This window comes from Strix aluco, chromosome 1, assembly GCF_031877795.1.
Source record: "Strix aluco isolate bStrAlu1 chromosome 1, bStrAlu1.hap1, whole genome shotgun sequence".
Classification (NCBI taxonomy): Eukaryota; Metazoa; Chordata; class Aves; order Strigiformes; family Strigidae; genus Strix; species Strix aluco.
The window spans coordinates 109,185,851-109,201,247 of NC_133931.1; the positions used below are offsets into that span (position 1 = coordinate 109,185,851).

At 41.9% G+C, this 15,397-nt stretch overlaps 1 protein-coding gene across 2 annotated transcripts in view; it reads left to right on the forward strand.

Annotated features, from left to right (window-relative positions):
• OXSR1 (oxidative stress responsive kinase 1) overlaps positions 1 to 15,397 on the forward strand; it is a 92,301-nt gene that overhangs the window by 26,038 nt on the left and 50,866 nt on the right. For both annotated transcript variants that reach the window (XM_074830840.1, XM_074830848.1), the window contains exon 3: positions 3,910 to 4,018. In XM_074830840.1, coding sequence (XP_074686941.1) covers positions 3,910 to 4,018 — 109 coding nt within the window. The remainder of the gene's footprint in view (positions 1 to 3,909; positions 4,019 to 15,397) is intronic.

Genomic DNA, 15,397 nt, shown 5'->3' on the forward strand with positions numbered 1-15,397 from the left:
ATAGCTAATCTCAGTCTGTTTGCTTTTGGTATTTGACAGTGCAGATATTTTTAATATTTAGCCCAGGGTGAGCATGTAACCATCTCCAAGCCATTGCCTGTGTCTAGACACGTTTTTATCGGTAATTCATTCTCCATAGCTGAGCAGAAGGCAGTGTAATTTATGGATCCTGAAATGGGGACTTGGCAGTAAGGCTTGTAACTGAAGCCATCTACTGTGAGGGGTGTCGGTGCGTAAGCAACTGGATGCAAGAGCTGTCTACCATCCACTGGATCTGCGGATGGTTTGAGGGGTCTGTATCAAGTGACCCATGCCTGTTGGCAGAGTGGGAATAAAGCAACATTTTCAGCTTGAAACTTGCATGTAGCAGCCCAAATAAATTCTGATGTTTAGCACTGACATTGTTACAGAGGTGTAGAAATCACAGAGATTTTTATAAGGAGCCTTCCAATATAGTTTCAATGCTAGCAACAATGAGGGGAGCACAGTTGTAACTCGGTTACTTCTTTGTGTAATTTGGGGACAGCAGTCTTTTTAGGGAGGAGGTAGGGAGAGGAAGTCTTTGCCTGCTATGACTTTGTCGTGTTTGAAGAGTGGCAGACTCTGAAAAACTTTGGAAATAGTATTAAAGCTGTGCTTACTGCACACAGAAGGGCTGTTGCTGCATTTTATCTGCTCCTGCTCCCTTTTTCTCTAAGTATGCTTTTGAGCAGAGCTCCCCAGTGATCCTTGACTGAGATTCCTGCCTTAACTACAGCTCTTCAGCCCTTGTACTTCAGCATTTGTACTGCTGTAGCACAGACTGTTGTATGTATGACAACTGGCTTGGTTTTAATTGTGTGAGGAAGCATTTTAACTGCAAAGCCCACTGTGATTTGCCACAATCAGTTAAAACAGTTGTATGCATTGAGCCTCTAGGATGTTAGTACCTTCTGTGCGGGTGAAGAGGAACACAACTTTGATGTAACCGGTGTGAGATTAGCCTAGAAAACTATTAAAAATGAGGTTGGGGGTCTGTGGGTGAGAGGGAAAGTTTGCCTGACTGTTGTTCTTTCTTACTGGTAATAATGTAAAAACACTGGAAACCATGGGCTGTGATGCAATTAATTATTCAGAGCTGTGCTACACTCTGAGAAATGGTTTAATCTGCCTGTGTTACGCATCCACTAGCTGATGGAGGTGTTTAATTGAATAGATCAGCTTTGTGATTATTTATTTTCCCTCTTTGTGCACCAAAGCATATGACAGACTTGAGCTATTTTGTTTTTTTTTTTTTTTTTTTTTTTTACAATGTGCTTCCCAGCCTGGGGAGCAGACTGTGGTAATGAACAAGAGAGGAAGTTCTTGGAAAATAATAAAATCATAACTAAGTGTCACAGAATGCCTGCAAAATGCTGTAGTACAGAGCTGCTTGAATGGCAAAGATCTGATCCAGGTCTAGGCTCTTAAGTAAACTTCATCCAGGCTTTGTCTCACTGTCTCCTGAATTCCAGTGGGATACACTAATATATATAAAATATGCAATGTTTTGTGTATATTTCTTGTACTCTCTCTTGATCTCCAAGGGAGCTGGTTCAAAATATTTTAAGTGTTCTAGCTAAGAAAAGATAAAAGCAGCTCCTCTAGATCATCTCTGAGACTGGTGGACTTGGGGCAAGTCTGGCTGATGGGATGATTAACCAGTCAGCATCCTGCTTGCTTCTTTCCACCTTTGTTTCCTCTCATGCCACTTCTGCATGTGTGGTTTTTTTAATTGTCAGGGAGAGAAGTTAGGCACCTGTCTTTGCTTGCATGTTTAAAAGAAAAAAAAAATCTTTAAAATTAATTTAAAGCTTTAGGCTGAATGCTAATTTCATGCTCAGGGACCAAGATTGTCAGGTTTATGGATCTCTTAACTAGGGGCTCAGTCCAGTGCTCTGAGGAAGTCTAAAACGATCCTAGGGTAAGCAAATGAGTTCAAAACTCTGAGCTCAACCGGTTTTGGAAAGATTTCATGGATCAGAAGTGTTGCACATAGTTTACAGACAGCAGCTCAGAGCTTTCCAACCAGCTGGGCTTTGTGCAAGGAATATGACAGGGCACAAACTAGTCAGTGAGTCTAACCTGTGTTATCCAGGACCCCAATTCCCATCCGTCCCCTGTAGAAATTTGAGGCAGGGAAGTAAAAAGAACATTTTTGTTGCCAGCTTTGCCTGAGGGGTTTTCCTGCATTGTGAAGAAACCTAACTAGAAGGTATTAAGAAAACTCCAAAGGTTCTGATTTATTTCCTTTTTGAAAAATAGCTTGATACAAGTGAGTGTTTGCAAGGAAGGGAGCTGCAGCTGTCAGAGTAAGCAGAGGATATTGTTTCAGGCTGTATTTATTTTCACAGAGTGGTTTTTAGTCAATGAGTAGGCTATACTGAGATGAATAGCCTACTCCTCACTCTTCAAATATCCTTTCCTGTTTAGAAGGATTCTTTTTTAATCTGTTTATTGGAGCTTCCTGGAAAGTTGGTGCCTCTTCTGGGGAAGCAGAAAGGGAGCCAGTTGTGTTTAATTCCTCAAATGCACCTACTCCCTGAAAAGCAGTATTAAAGTGGATAAATCAACATTAGCATGTTTCTTTGTAGCTCTGATTGCCAACTAAACCCTTGCCAAAGGGGAAGCAGCATGCCTTTACGCTATACTCAGTCACAAGCAGAGCTTTGTACATGAGCAAGAGAAGAACATGCTGCATCCGTGGGGCATCCTAGACACGGGTGAATGCTTCTCAGAGCTTTCTCTTGTACTTTGGTACCAGGGAGGTCTTGTGCTTAGAGGGAGGAGAGGGTCAGGGTGTGAAGAGCCCTTGCTCTCCTCCTTCCTTGTATGTTTGGGATTGTGGTGCTCAGCTGAGTTAGCGTCATGGGGAGGGGGCTGACAGCAAGCAGTAATTAAACATTTGAAAAGTAAGCGGCATCACATGTTCACTGAAGGAAATGTCTTAGCTGAGAGCAGAAGTTGAGTATATTAGGGGATGAGCAGTGTGGATGATGCTGGAGGGTACAACTTGACAGGTGGGGGACTTGTCTGAAGCACAAAGCCCCAGCTGGGTGTAGTGCAGGGTGCCAAGCTTGGCTTAATGGATGGCTTTTGTCTATGGACAGTCAAGAAACTGTGGCCTTCTGTCCAAACTGGTGATTTGTGCTTGCATAATGAAAAATCAGTTGATGTTTTCTGTGTTGGTGTTTCCCCCATAACCTGGAAAACCTCAAGCCTTAACCCATAACCAAATCTAAGAATAAGCACAGCAAAACTAAACCAATTTAATATCTGAGCATATTTCATATTGTATTCCATCTATAGTAGCTAACCACTGTCTGATCTCAAACTGGTTTCCCCCTTCTTCCAGTATGACAAAAGATATAACTGTCCTTTGTGCCTTCAACCTCATTGAGCTAAGCTATCTGCTTTCCTGGTGGGAAGAAATATTAGGAATAAGAGTCCATTTCTTCCACAGAGGCAAATATGTCCCTTTCTCATCCAAATTATAGTCTTCAACTGATTAAGTATCTGTTGTGTAATGTTTCACTGGAAGGAGGTGTCAGCATGAACTTCTTGGGTAACAAACTGGTGTGAATTTTCAGGAATATTCTGTTGTAGCTGCACGCAGGTGTTTTGGTTACAACTGCTGTATTGCCCTTGCCAAGGGGTTTTTGGTTAACTTTTTTCTTTCTTCTAGATAGACGAAGAACACCCTAAAATAACTTTGGGCCCTAGCATGATGCAGGTTGAGTGTTAATATTTCTGGATTTTTCGATGTTTAGCTTCTAGGTATCCTTTTTCTTTGCACCTTCTTTCAACATTGTGTCTTGAGGAATATAACTTCTGTGCCCAAGGAATAATAATCACTGGGTCCAACTGCTAATGCTTTGTTTTTCTCTACAGAAAGAAATTCAAGCCATGAGTCAGTGCCATCACCCCAACATTGTATCTTACTACACATCGTTCGTGGTGAAAGATGAGCTTTGGCTGGTGATGAAGTTACTTAGTGGAGGTGAGCGGGCCAATTTCCTTACCCTAAAAGGCAACATAAAAACTTTCTGTAATACCCTTTCTCTTGTTTACCTCCTAAGCTTCCCACTTGTGAATCGAGATATTTGAATAACAGTATTTAACTGCGATTCATTCAGCTCAGAAATAGCTTCTCGTGTTATGTACATCAGTAGTAACACCTAACTGCATGACTGTGCTACCTTCTTTTCCCTCTCCTATTTTGTATTTTTGACAGTATTTCATAGAGTTATTTTGTATGTGTTTGCTGAATGACTCACTTGAGTATTTGAAAACTGGAGCACATGACTTCAGACATTAACGAAAGACAAAAGTGCAGATGTAGTAGTTGAAACCATCCTAAACTTCTGGGAAAGAAATTTCACTGTCATCTTGTCAAATCATATCATATAGAATGGTTTGGGTTGGAAGGGACCTTAAAGATCACTAGTTCCAACCCCCCTGCCATGGGCAGGGACATCTTCCACTAGACCAGGTTGCACAAAGCCCCGTCCAGCCTGGCCTTGGACGCTTCCAGGAAGGAGGCACCCACAGCTTCTCTGGGCAACCTGTTCCAGTGTTTCATCTCCCTTGTGTTAAAGAGTTTCTTCCTTGTATCTAATCTAAATCTACCCTCTTTCAGTTTAAAACCATTACCACCGTTACCCCTCATCCTATCACTACACTCCCTGATAAAGAGTCCCTCCACATCTTTCCTGTAGCCCCCTTTAAGTACTGGAAGGCCACTATAAGGTCTCCCCGCAGCCTTCTCTTCTCCAGGCTGAACAACCCCAACTCTCTCAGCCTGTCCTCCCAGGGGAGGTGCTCCAGCCCCCTGATCATCTTCGTGGCCTCCTCTGGACCTGCTCGAGCAGGTCCATGTCCTTCTGATGTTGGGGGCCCCAGAGCTGGACGCAGCACTGCAGGTGGGGTCTCAGGAGAGCGGAGTAGAGGGGGAGAATCACCTCCCTCAACCTGCTGGCCACACTTCTATTGAGGCAGCCCAGGACATGGTTGGCTTTCTCAGCTGCGAGTGCACACTGCTGGCTCAGTCAGGTTTCCATCCACTAGCCCCCAAGTCCTCCTCCGCAGGGCTGCTCTCAGTGCACTCTTTGTCCAGCCAGTATTTTTGCATGGGATTGCCTCAACCCATATGCAAGACATTGCACTTGGCCTTGCTGAATTTCATGAGGTTCGTACCGGCCCACCTCTCAAGCCTGTCCAGGTGCCTCTGGATGGCCCATCCCTTCCCTCCAATGTGTCGATTGCACCACACAGCTTGGTGTTCATCGGCAGACTTGCAGAGGGTGCAGCAAGATGATGGATCTGAAAAGATGCTTCTCAGGTCATGTTAACAAATGTTTCTTCATCTTGTTCTGTAATCCTAGGATAAGCTTTGAGCTAGAGAAGTCCCCTGAGCCCAATCATTTCCACTAGCTTTGTCGTGAGAATTGCAACTTCACTCTCAAGTCTGGTTCCTTGACCTTTTTCTCACTTGCAGCTTGGAGGCCTTCGTGGTGCTGATGGCTTGTTGGTAACCAGCCAATCTATTGATATTTTAACTTATTTACATGTTGGCTGCACTTGTGAGAAACTTTAAATCACTTCTATTTTGGACAGAGCTACTCCTATAATGTCCGTGTACGGCTTCGAAAAGGGAAGAGTGGGTGCAGCTTGATTTGTACAGTGTCATTGCTCAGAGCTGAATTACATTACTCACTTGTTCTAGTTGACAAAATAACTGGGAATATTCAGAGCGCTTTCAAATTACCGCATAGTTAACACAGAGCCAGGCAAACTTTCCTATTTCTGGATTTATTCTCTCAGACACTGGAGAAACAGCTTTTCTTTTGGTTTTTTTTTTTTTGGAGAGACAGTTTGAAAACTTCTTATCACTAATGCTTAATTTGATGTCATAATATTTTCCAGGATCCCTGTTTAAATTAGTTGAGACAGGAAAGAGAATCAAGTTCTGGATGATAACACAGAGGACTGTTGCTACATCTTAGGCCTGTCTTTAGGAAGACTTGATTTTCCTGGCACCCTAATGAAAAGGAATTCAAAGCCGAAAAAAACCCAAGTGTTTTCTTGCTTTTTAAAAAAAATTTTGGCTTCTCTGTTCTTGGCTTAATACCAAGGACTGTAAAATGCCAGAAGATGATGTGGAAAAATCTGGCTAAAACTGTTGCTTTTTCCACAAGAGCTTGACAATGACCATAAAACATGTGTCTTTGAAGATCTTCTTTAGCGAATTGTAGTAGTTCTCTTGGGGGCAATCAAATTTCATGCCAACTCAAGTCTGTCTTAAAGGGTTTTAATGGCTCATGTGCTCATGTGTCACTAAGCAATACCCTTTGTTTTCTTGAAGGGACACATAACAGGTCATTAAAGATATGATGGCTGTTTGTGTGTAGAAAAGAATCCCCTGCCAGCTTAGTGGAAGTAGTTTCACTTTGTATCTATGGGAAGGTTTCCACAGCATGAGGAAATGGCATTTCAGGGGTGCAGGAGAGGCAGCAGCAATGCTCTTGGCCTTTTTCAGGAGAGTATACAGCTGCCTTAACTAGTATTTTCACAGAGGTTTTCCGTCAGAACCAAGTCAGGATTAGGCTCATCCTTGAACTTCCAAATGTTGTTTCTGTTTATCCTCATTTTTGTGTGGATTTTTTTTTGTGTGTAAAGCTGGAAAAAAACGTCAGATTCTTTATGGACCATCTTTTCGTTATCAAGGCACCATAAATGTAAAGACCACACTGGAACATTTCTGGAAAAATAATCATTGCTTTAGAACCAGCCTCTTGGTGGTGTGAATAATGACTTGTTTGTCATTTAATATTCCCTTTGAATAGCTTCGACGTTCTGCTGGCTGATAATTGACCCTTGTGCAGCTCTGGCATTAAGTGGGGTACTTTCAGTAAAGTAGTGCTGTGAAATCTCACTGCTTCTTACTTTGTGGCATATGTTGAAGATGAGGGTTGTACTATAAAAGATGGACTAGTAGCAGTGTAACACCTGTCCCCCAACATTTCAGTGAGCCAGTGTTAAATTTTCTCACTTAAAATGAATCCTTTGGGGGTTGGGGGAGTTGTTTAAATATATGGAAAGACTTTGAGAATGACCCGTCACTACTTACTATGCAGGAGGGTACCTTGAGAGGTATTTTTCAGCTGTTTTGATTTTGTACTTTTTTTCATGATGTACTTCAGAAATCTCATTTTAGATCTCCTAGGGAAATTCTACAGGACGATCTTGAGGATGGGCGAAGAAACTTGTGTATCAGAGCTTTCTGACTGAAGAGCTTTTTCATTCATTTTTAGTGAGACTATTTCCAGTTGTTTTTAGGCTGATTTATGTAACAAGGCACAGTTTTAAAACTGCTTCTCATTTCTTTCAGCCTACTTCTTATCAGTAATAAAATGGCTAGTTTTGTGGTCATCGGTCATCCAGTGGGAAAAATAATGATCTGAGTTTCTCAACAGGAAAAACCTTTGAGCTGTTTTTATAAACCAGAAAGGGGAAAAAAAACCCACCAGGGTGCAGCCTATTTCATTCCATGTAACTATTCAGAGAGCATGGGCTGAGATTTGTATATCCCAGTAAGCACATATAAAATTTGTTTTGATGTCCATTCTGTATCTTCATTATGGCTTTTGTACTTGAGAATTTCTTTTGGCTACAAGTTCAGAATCTTATTGCTTCTCTTCCATCGGTTTCAGTCTATGCTGGCATGGGTTTTCAGGCTGAAACCAGTTTTAATTTCAGCCTACTTACACTGACTTTACACTGATAAACAGCCCACAAGACAGACCAGTCTGTAATGCAAGCCTTTTTTTTTGTTGTTGTAAGTGCAATTTAATTTATTTTCTAGCTGCAGTCATTTTGTTGAAATCTTAACCTAGTCATATATGCAAGTATTTTAGAAATGTCTCTAAGGGAAAATACTCTAAATCCATGAAGCGTTATTGTTTGGTAACAGTGCCTTGCTCCTCTGAGCAGCCAGCCAGTGTACTCAAAGGTAGCTTAATTGCCTGACTGGCATTGTCGCTGAAACTCAACTAGATGTCTCTGCTTTTCAAGTATTGTGATGGTGGAAGATACAGTTTTCCATCTTTTAAAAGTTGTCAGCAGTGAGGAAGTAACGTACTGGTGAGCTCTTAGGAAGTAACATGTAAAACTGCTAATCTGCATCGGAGCCAAGTCACACAGGCTGGCTGAAGTTACTGCTGAAAGCAGTTTGAACTGGCAGATCTGACACCAAAGCAGATGTAGAGCATAGTTGTTGCTGATGGCAGAAATGTGGCTGTGATGATATCCAGCTGGTAGTGACAAGAGGTGCTGGTGTGTCCAGTTACTCTGACACCCTCTCAGATCTGTTGATGTGTGCCTGAGTCAGGTTAGTGAAGTATCTGCTGTTTTGGTTCCCTTCAGTAGAAATTTCAGACCCTTTACTCCAGTGATGAAGCTGTTCTGTAGGCATCTAAGCTTAGCAGTGTCAGCTTGGCACCCTGGCCTTTTGGTCCAATGTTACTCCAAACTAAACTCCAATGGCTATTTCTAGACAACTGCTGACCTGCTCTTTGCCTCACTGGCATTCCCCTGCTGTGAATTCTACTCATGCCTTTTTAAAGCCATCTGAAGCCCAGTCCTGCTCTTTAACTCCTGCGGCTTTTCAGTAGGAAGAGAAGCAGCTGTCCTTTTGTTCTTGTGCTTTTTCTGATTGTGACCTGTTTGCTCCTCTAAATTCTTGCTGGTTTTAACAACAGCTCTCATTTCACAGGTGACCCAAGGCCATGGCTAACTCTACAAAACAGTTGCTCGTTTGCAACAGCCATCTGTGGTGGCTTGCTACATCACACAACAATTTTTACTGTCTTAACCTACAGCAGATGAGACCTCTAAAATATTTTTAAACGGTAAATGCTTTAAATATTGAAACATTTCCAGATAGGACTCTCGGATCTTCTTCCTTCTTGAAGGCTCCTAATTAAATCTGCTATAAATCTGCTAAGGAGATTACTGTATTGAAATAGTTAAACTTTTTATTTTCCAAAAGTTTTTAAGATTCAACATCTTCAACTTTTGATCTTGATTTGTGTGATGAAGTGCTTGGCCAGCAGTTCAGCAAGCCAGACCAAAAGGGAAATATGGCAAGTCTTAGGTCTCCGCCAGGGAGATAAAACATCTTGTTCTACTTCTGCTGTGTTAATCTCTGATCTGGCCACTCCTAATTCCAGCAGTGAGTTATGATCAAAGTGTAAGCCACAGGTTCTTAGAAACTCTCATGTTTATGTTGAATTACTTTGTTAGGAGAGCGCTATGCTTTTTGAGTCCTGAAGTTTTTAACTTTATTTGTAGACACACAATTTCAAACAATTAAGGATGGGGTAAGTCAGAAGCAGAAGATGGTAGGGTCTGTACACGATTGCAGAATGCAGTGTGTAGATACATTGCCACTCCTAGCTATAATAGGAAAAGCATGAAAAAAGTTTGTCTTCAGATTTTCTCCTATAAATGTCTGTGTCAACTGCAATAGGCTGTTTTGCCCCCTTTATTATATTATCTTGGATCTTGCCTTAATCTTGTATTTCTTACACATCCATGCAAGTGCTCGAGAGGGAAGAAGTGGAAATTTCCTTAACTCTCCCTCTGTGCTGAGGTGGTTTCACCTGGGTTAAGAAGAAACTTCAAAACCAGAAACCCCAGCAATCTACTTAGATGTCTTTTCCTTTGTTTTGTATAACTTGTTCTTTCCTTTTACTTTTTTGCTGTATCTGTATTCCTCAGTCCCAGAAGTAATAAATCCAGGCAGCTGTTCCTTCTTTTGCGTTTTCTGCTTCCGTTTGTCAGAGACTGACAAGATGCAGATTTAATTCTTGGCTCTGATGACAATCAGGCTCACCGAAACCGCTGGCTTCTGCTGAGATGTCTTAAAAGAAGCAGCAATGAATCCTGCCAACTCCCACTTCTCAAAGATGAAGCATGTTCAGCATCAGTGTCCATCAGGTTTGGGGCAGATCTTGGTTCTCACAAAACTGTGTAGTGATCCCCAGCACTGTTTTCCAGCCTAATTATGCCAGGCCTCTAAATGGCAAATCAATGCAGGTACTGTAACCTGCTTTTTGTTGTTGTTGTTGTTGTTGTTGTAAATTAAGTTAGTGTTAAATTTTCTTGTTCTGCTTGCCAGACAAATTTAAAGGGGGAGTTTTCTTTTCATTTACCTCATCCTGTATCTTGGTCCTGTCACTTAAGTTATAGTATAACATGCAAGATGTGGTTCCCACAGCAACTAGCTCTGCTGTACATTTCTTTTGCCTCTGGGGGCATGTAAAATTCCAGTTGTAATACTCGTGCATGTATCTGTAATCTTGTTCTAAACAAGCTTTCCTTTCTGCTCAGGTTTTTGTACCCCATGTGCTGAAGCACTAAGCAGCATGGCTGATGACTGTCACTTAAATACTTTCTTCCTCTCCTGAGGAAGAACATCAGAAGTATCTGCCTAAGTGCCATTACATGTGCTTACTGATGTAGGTGAGGTCAAAGAAATGCGCTCTGGGTTTGGAACCGGAAGCCTTGATGTTTGCGGTGGCTTGCTGTTGAAGGTGAATCAGTGGAACAATTTGGGCTTCTTGCCCCGAGGGTGCAATTACACAAAAGTTTTCTCCAGCAGGGAAGCTGGTTTAAGAAGTTCCTGACTGCTTGGTCTCCACCCTGCCTGGAAAACTGGATTAGCAATTATTGCAGTGATCTCATTTACAGTATGGCTTCATAAGCATTGGCACAACAGGGAGGTGGTGAACCGTGGAACTCTTTAATCTCATTTTGCTGAAGGAAACACCAAGGAGCACATGGTACAGGGTGTTGAAGGAGACAGTTTTACTGGGTACATGCATGGGGTGCAAGACAAGACTGCATTTACAAGGTTTCAAGACAGTCCATCGCCAATGCTCTGCCTGATGTTAATGCGCAAAACCTGAAGATCCCTCTCTTACCAATTCAGGATATTGGTCTGCTCATGGGTTCTTGTGTCTTCATTCCTCAGATACCACTGTCATGGGTGGAAATCAACCCCTTGCTTCTGGAAACTTGGAACTGGCTTCTGTGGATTGAGTCAGGCCTAATTAGATAGTCTCCAGCCATGCCAAAATGGGAAAGCTGACCTGTGGGGCTTCCTGCTCTTCACTCCTGGAGGGCAGTAGAGGGTGCAATGGGGTATCTGTTCCATTTGTGCAGCTGGACAGACATTAGTCTGCTGCAGAACTGGTGTGACCAGGAAAAGTTGCTCGCTGCATGTTTGTCTTTGACCCACAGTGGTTACAGGTTGGATTTTATCAGGTGAGGGTAGGCCTATGTACAGCTAGCTCCTGCTGACTTCTGCTGTTGGTAGGAGCTATTGCATTAGCAGATTTCAGAGCTTGTGAGTTTGAGCAGAAAACCACTTAACTTTCAATTGCTGTACAGTTTGCACTGAGAGATCGTGCTTTACTAAGGAGATGTAATACGGTTTGTGATTAGCGTCAGAATATACTGAGACAGTTTAAGGATGAGTGATAAATAATGCAGAATGCTTTATCAGATTGCACAGTATCTTGTAGGCATCCTGTTGGTGTGCTGCACAGTGTATATTTGATGGACAGGAATTTGTTTATAGCTGCATTTTTTCCACATCAATCTCTAAATGTTCTCTCCTTTCTTTTGTCTTCTGTTGGGCTTTGAGATCAGTTGCTCATTACCAGACTTCTTTAAACATCCGTATTAATGACAGCATTATTTATATTTACTTTTAGGATCCAGTTCTGGCTCTTCTTTGTCTTGTTTTGTCTTTTCCTGATGTGCTTTCCAGTTAGCCTCAGCCAAACTTAATTTCTTTTTCTCTCCACTGAAGGCTGACCCTCCTGTTCTGTGAATCTGTAGCTTCTACTTGTGCGTTTCTAATGAGAAAAATCAGGAGGTAACTTGTAACCAAATCTAGTACCATGTATAATACACACCAGAGTACTTCACTTATCTAAAAGAGAAGTCAAATAGGGAGGAGTCAAAGGTTTTTATTTTCTTTTAAAAAGATTTTTTTCCACTTCAAGATCTTGTAAGTGTTCTCTGATACAGAGTTGGGTGCCTTACTTCCTGTGTGAACCTCATCTTCTGGCCGCTAGATTATGGGAGACTTTTGTCTTGCGCAGTGAGATTGAACAATTTGCACATGGAGTACAAATCCATACTGAAACTGCATTTAAGCAGAGGTCCAAGCAGAGATGTTCAGGTGTACTCTCGCTTCCCCAGTTACTCTTAAACTGGTTTGGAAGGTGGCTCAGGAACTGGCAGTATCTGGAATCATGGTGGTATTTTGAAACAATTTGATTGATTTGTAAAGCACGTGCTTTTGTGTAGATCGGATCTTGGTTCCAGTTCAGCTGAATTAGTTTCCAGTTAATTTCTAGCAGTCAATGTATTGCTGGACCAGGAACAGGCCGCTCTGTGCGAAGCAGTTGTTTTTCCCCTTAGGCTAAGGACAGGGCTCTGAGCTACTAATCTGTTGTTTGAGTGTAATGTAGTTGATGTAAGTGAGAAAATTTGTCTATATCCTAAGGCAGTGGATACCCTAGTAAGTGTGTCACATGCTTAACTGAGATCCTGGGGAGCAACTTTGCATTGAATTGATCAGGCTGACGCTGAAATCCAATCTCTCTCTTCTAGCAGAAAGCATTTTCCTCAATACTGAAATTCCCATGACTTCTGCTTTTGAAGTAGCTTTGTGCTTAGCTATGGGTTTCTGTTTGGGGATCTGGGTTTTTTGTTGCTCCACATAAGGCTTCCTGAGCCAGAATGCCAGAAAATTTGAAATGTGGCACAAAGCAGTGCATGGAAATGCAGCTTGGCTTCGTTCTTTGTGTTCCTGTGGTGCTGTGCCTTATGAAGTTGCAATGGAGTTGGGAGTCAGTACCAACTCCCAAATTTACTGATCTGAGGTGGAAAAATCACAACTTTATTGTGTTGTGCCAGTAGCAAAGCTTCCCCCCCCCCCCCCCCCCCCCTCCGTGCAAACAAAGTGGGGGTGATCAAGTAACACTTTCTTCAACAGGAAAGTGGCTCTTGGGTCGCTTTTCTGCTGTTTCCTGAACTAAGCGTTTTGCTGATAGCCTTTTTGCTGGTCTCCTTTCTGTAGAAAACTGGCAAATTCCTCCACTACTTTGAACATCTCAATGTGAAAGTGGTTTTTAAAAAATGTGCTTAAAAAGTGGCAGGCTGGACTGGGAGCAGATACAGCATGGGTGTGAATCAGCCCTTTCACAACGAAGTCTGGCTCTGTGCGTGCCCTCTTGTCTGTCTAACCCCCACCCCCTTTGCTGGGCTAAATACAACTTCTAACTTGGCTAAATACAGGATTTTTTGACCAAATGAATTTGAGCACCATATGATCTGCCTCCTCATGTTCCCTGAGCCCTTTGCAGGAGAAGGGAAATGTTTATGAACAAAGTCTGCTAACAGGGTTGTGGGTGGAAAGAGGACAAAACGAGTTCGTGAAGAACCACATATTTTCACTGGACTTCTAAAACAAGTGACAGTTTGTTCTCCAGATAATGGCACATTTGAGAGGAAAAACCTGAACTGTGAAAGTCGAGGGTTTTTTTGGTGGGTTTTTTCTTAGGTGTCACAAAAATTCTTGTCCAAAATAAGAAGCATTGCAGCTTGTAAGCATGTATTTTTTAGATATGAAAATGTGACAGGCTGAATCCCAGGTGAGTCCTCATAACACAACTGAGGATCTTTTTCTCAGACACCAGAACCTAAAGGTGAGATTTTTGGTGAAGGGGAGGATGCTCTGACATCTGGGGTTTTACAGTTTCCTTTGGTAGCGATAATCTTTCTCCCATGCAGGAAATCCAATGTATGTCAAAACAACCTGAGTTACGGTTGGGTGAAACCTTTGGCTAAGACCCATGTCAAAGCTCACTAAAGATGAGCATGTTTCTGTGCTCGGATAGGGTAAAGAAAGGCTGAACACTGCTAGGAGTATTCTTGCATAAAATGTTGGGGGGATGTTATGCAACTTCATTGCTATACTTTTTCATTTTCCTTGTTATTTTCTGTTTTGTTAGTGTCTGATGTGTTAAGATCGTGTCTTCTGCAAATACCTTGAACCAAGCAAAGGTTTTGTGGAAAGAGAAAGCTGGAGGTGCCATTCAGGGCAGCCAGGGAGCTGGTCTAATTGCTTGCTGCTGACAAAAGGGGTTTCCTCCCGCATTCACAAATGTGTTGTCCCTCCTGCTTACCCTGCTGCTTCTCTTCATTGGCTGTGAAACTCATCTGTTCAGAGGTTATGCTCACTACCAACTTTCCCCCTCCCCCTGTTTATTTTTTGGTGGATTTGGTGTGGTGGCTTGGTGTACAGCGTGAGGACTGGTGCTGGTGGGCCAGAGAAGATAAAAGTGCGCAGCTTGGCAGAGTGGGGAATAGTGGCTTTTCTGACTGCAGCAAGCTGTTAGATGAACTCCGCACGTACCGTTGCCCACAAACTAAGGGACAGCATGCACCCATGTAATTGTTTCCTGTGCAGTTTGAATTGTGCAAAACAAGCTTTTCCTCATGGTGTTCAACCTTGCAGCCTTTTTGCTTTCATGTGAGAATCCAAAAGTAAAATATGCAAAAATCTATCTGCATGATTGTTTTAACCTAGAAATTCAAATAGGATAGTTAATAAAATAAGTTTTAAAGGGAGAAGGGGTTTTTGTCTACCTGAACCTGAAGGATGAAAAGAAAAAAAAAAAAAAACAAAAAAAAAAACCAAAATCTCTATTGTATTTTTCTGCTTTCTTCAAGAATTTACAAGGTGGAACTTGTACTTTCCCCACTGACTAAATTAATGAGAGTAAGTTTCTCAGCTTTTGCTGTTCTTCAGATAGAAAAAATGTTTTCTCTTATGATTTTTTTGATTGCACGTTAGGAAGAATGAACTCTTCTAAACTTTTCTAAAACTTTTAACTTAGCTTTTCTAAACTAGCTGAGTTAATACTGAGATGTTATTTTCCTATAAACTTACTGTTCAGAGACAAAGCTGGGATTTGTGCTTCGCAGTGGTGTCTGCTTTTCTCATTCTTTAGGAACTTCCCAGTATTGTTGACATTGCTTTGTGCCCATAGCTGTAAAAATCCTACTAGCTGACTATCCAGTCATTAAACCATAGAAACCCAAGTTTGAAGGGGCTAAATAGTAGAGGCCTGGAAAACAGGCTTAGATGTCCCACACTGGAGCAATAAAAACATAGTTCTGAGAAGACTGTCTTCGGTCCAGATGCAAATACAAAGAATACAGTACCCAATATATCATGAAAACAGGACCTTGTACAAGAGGCATGTTACTAGTTGTTGATTCTGTTTATTCCTGGGTG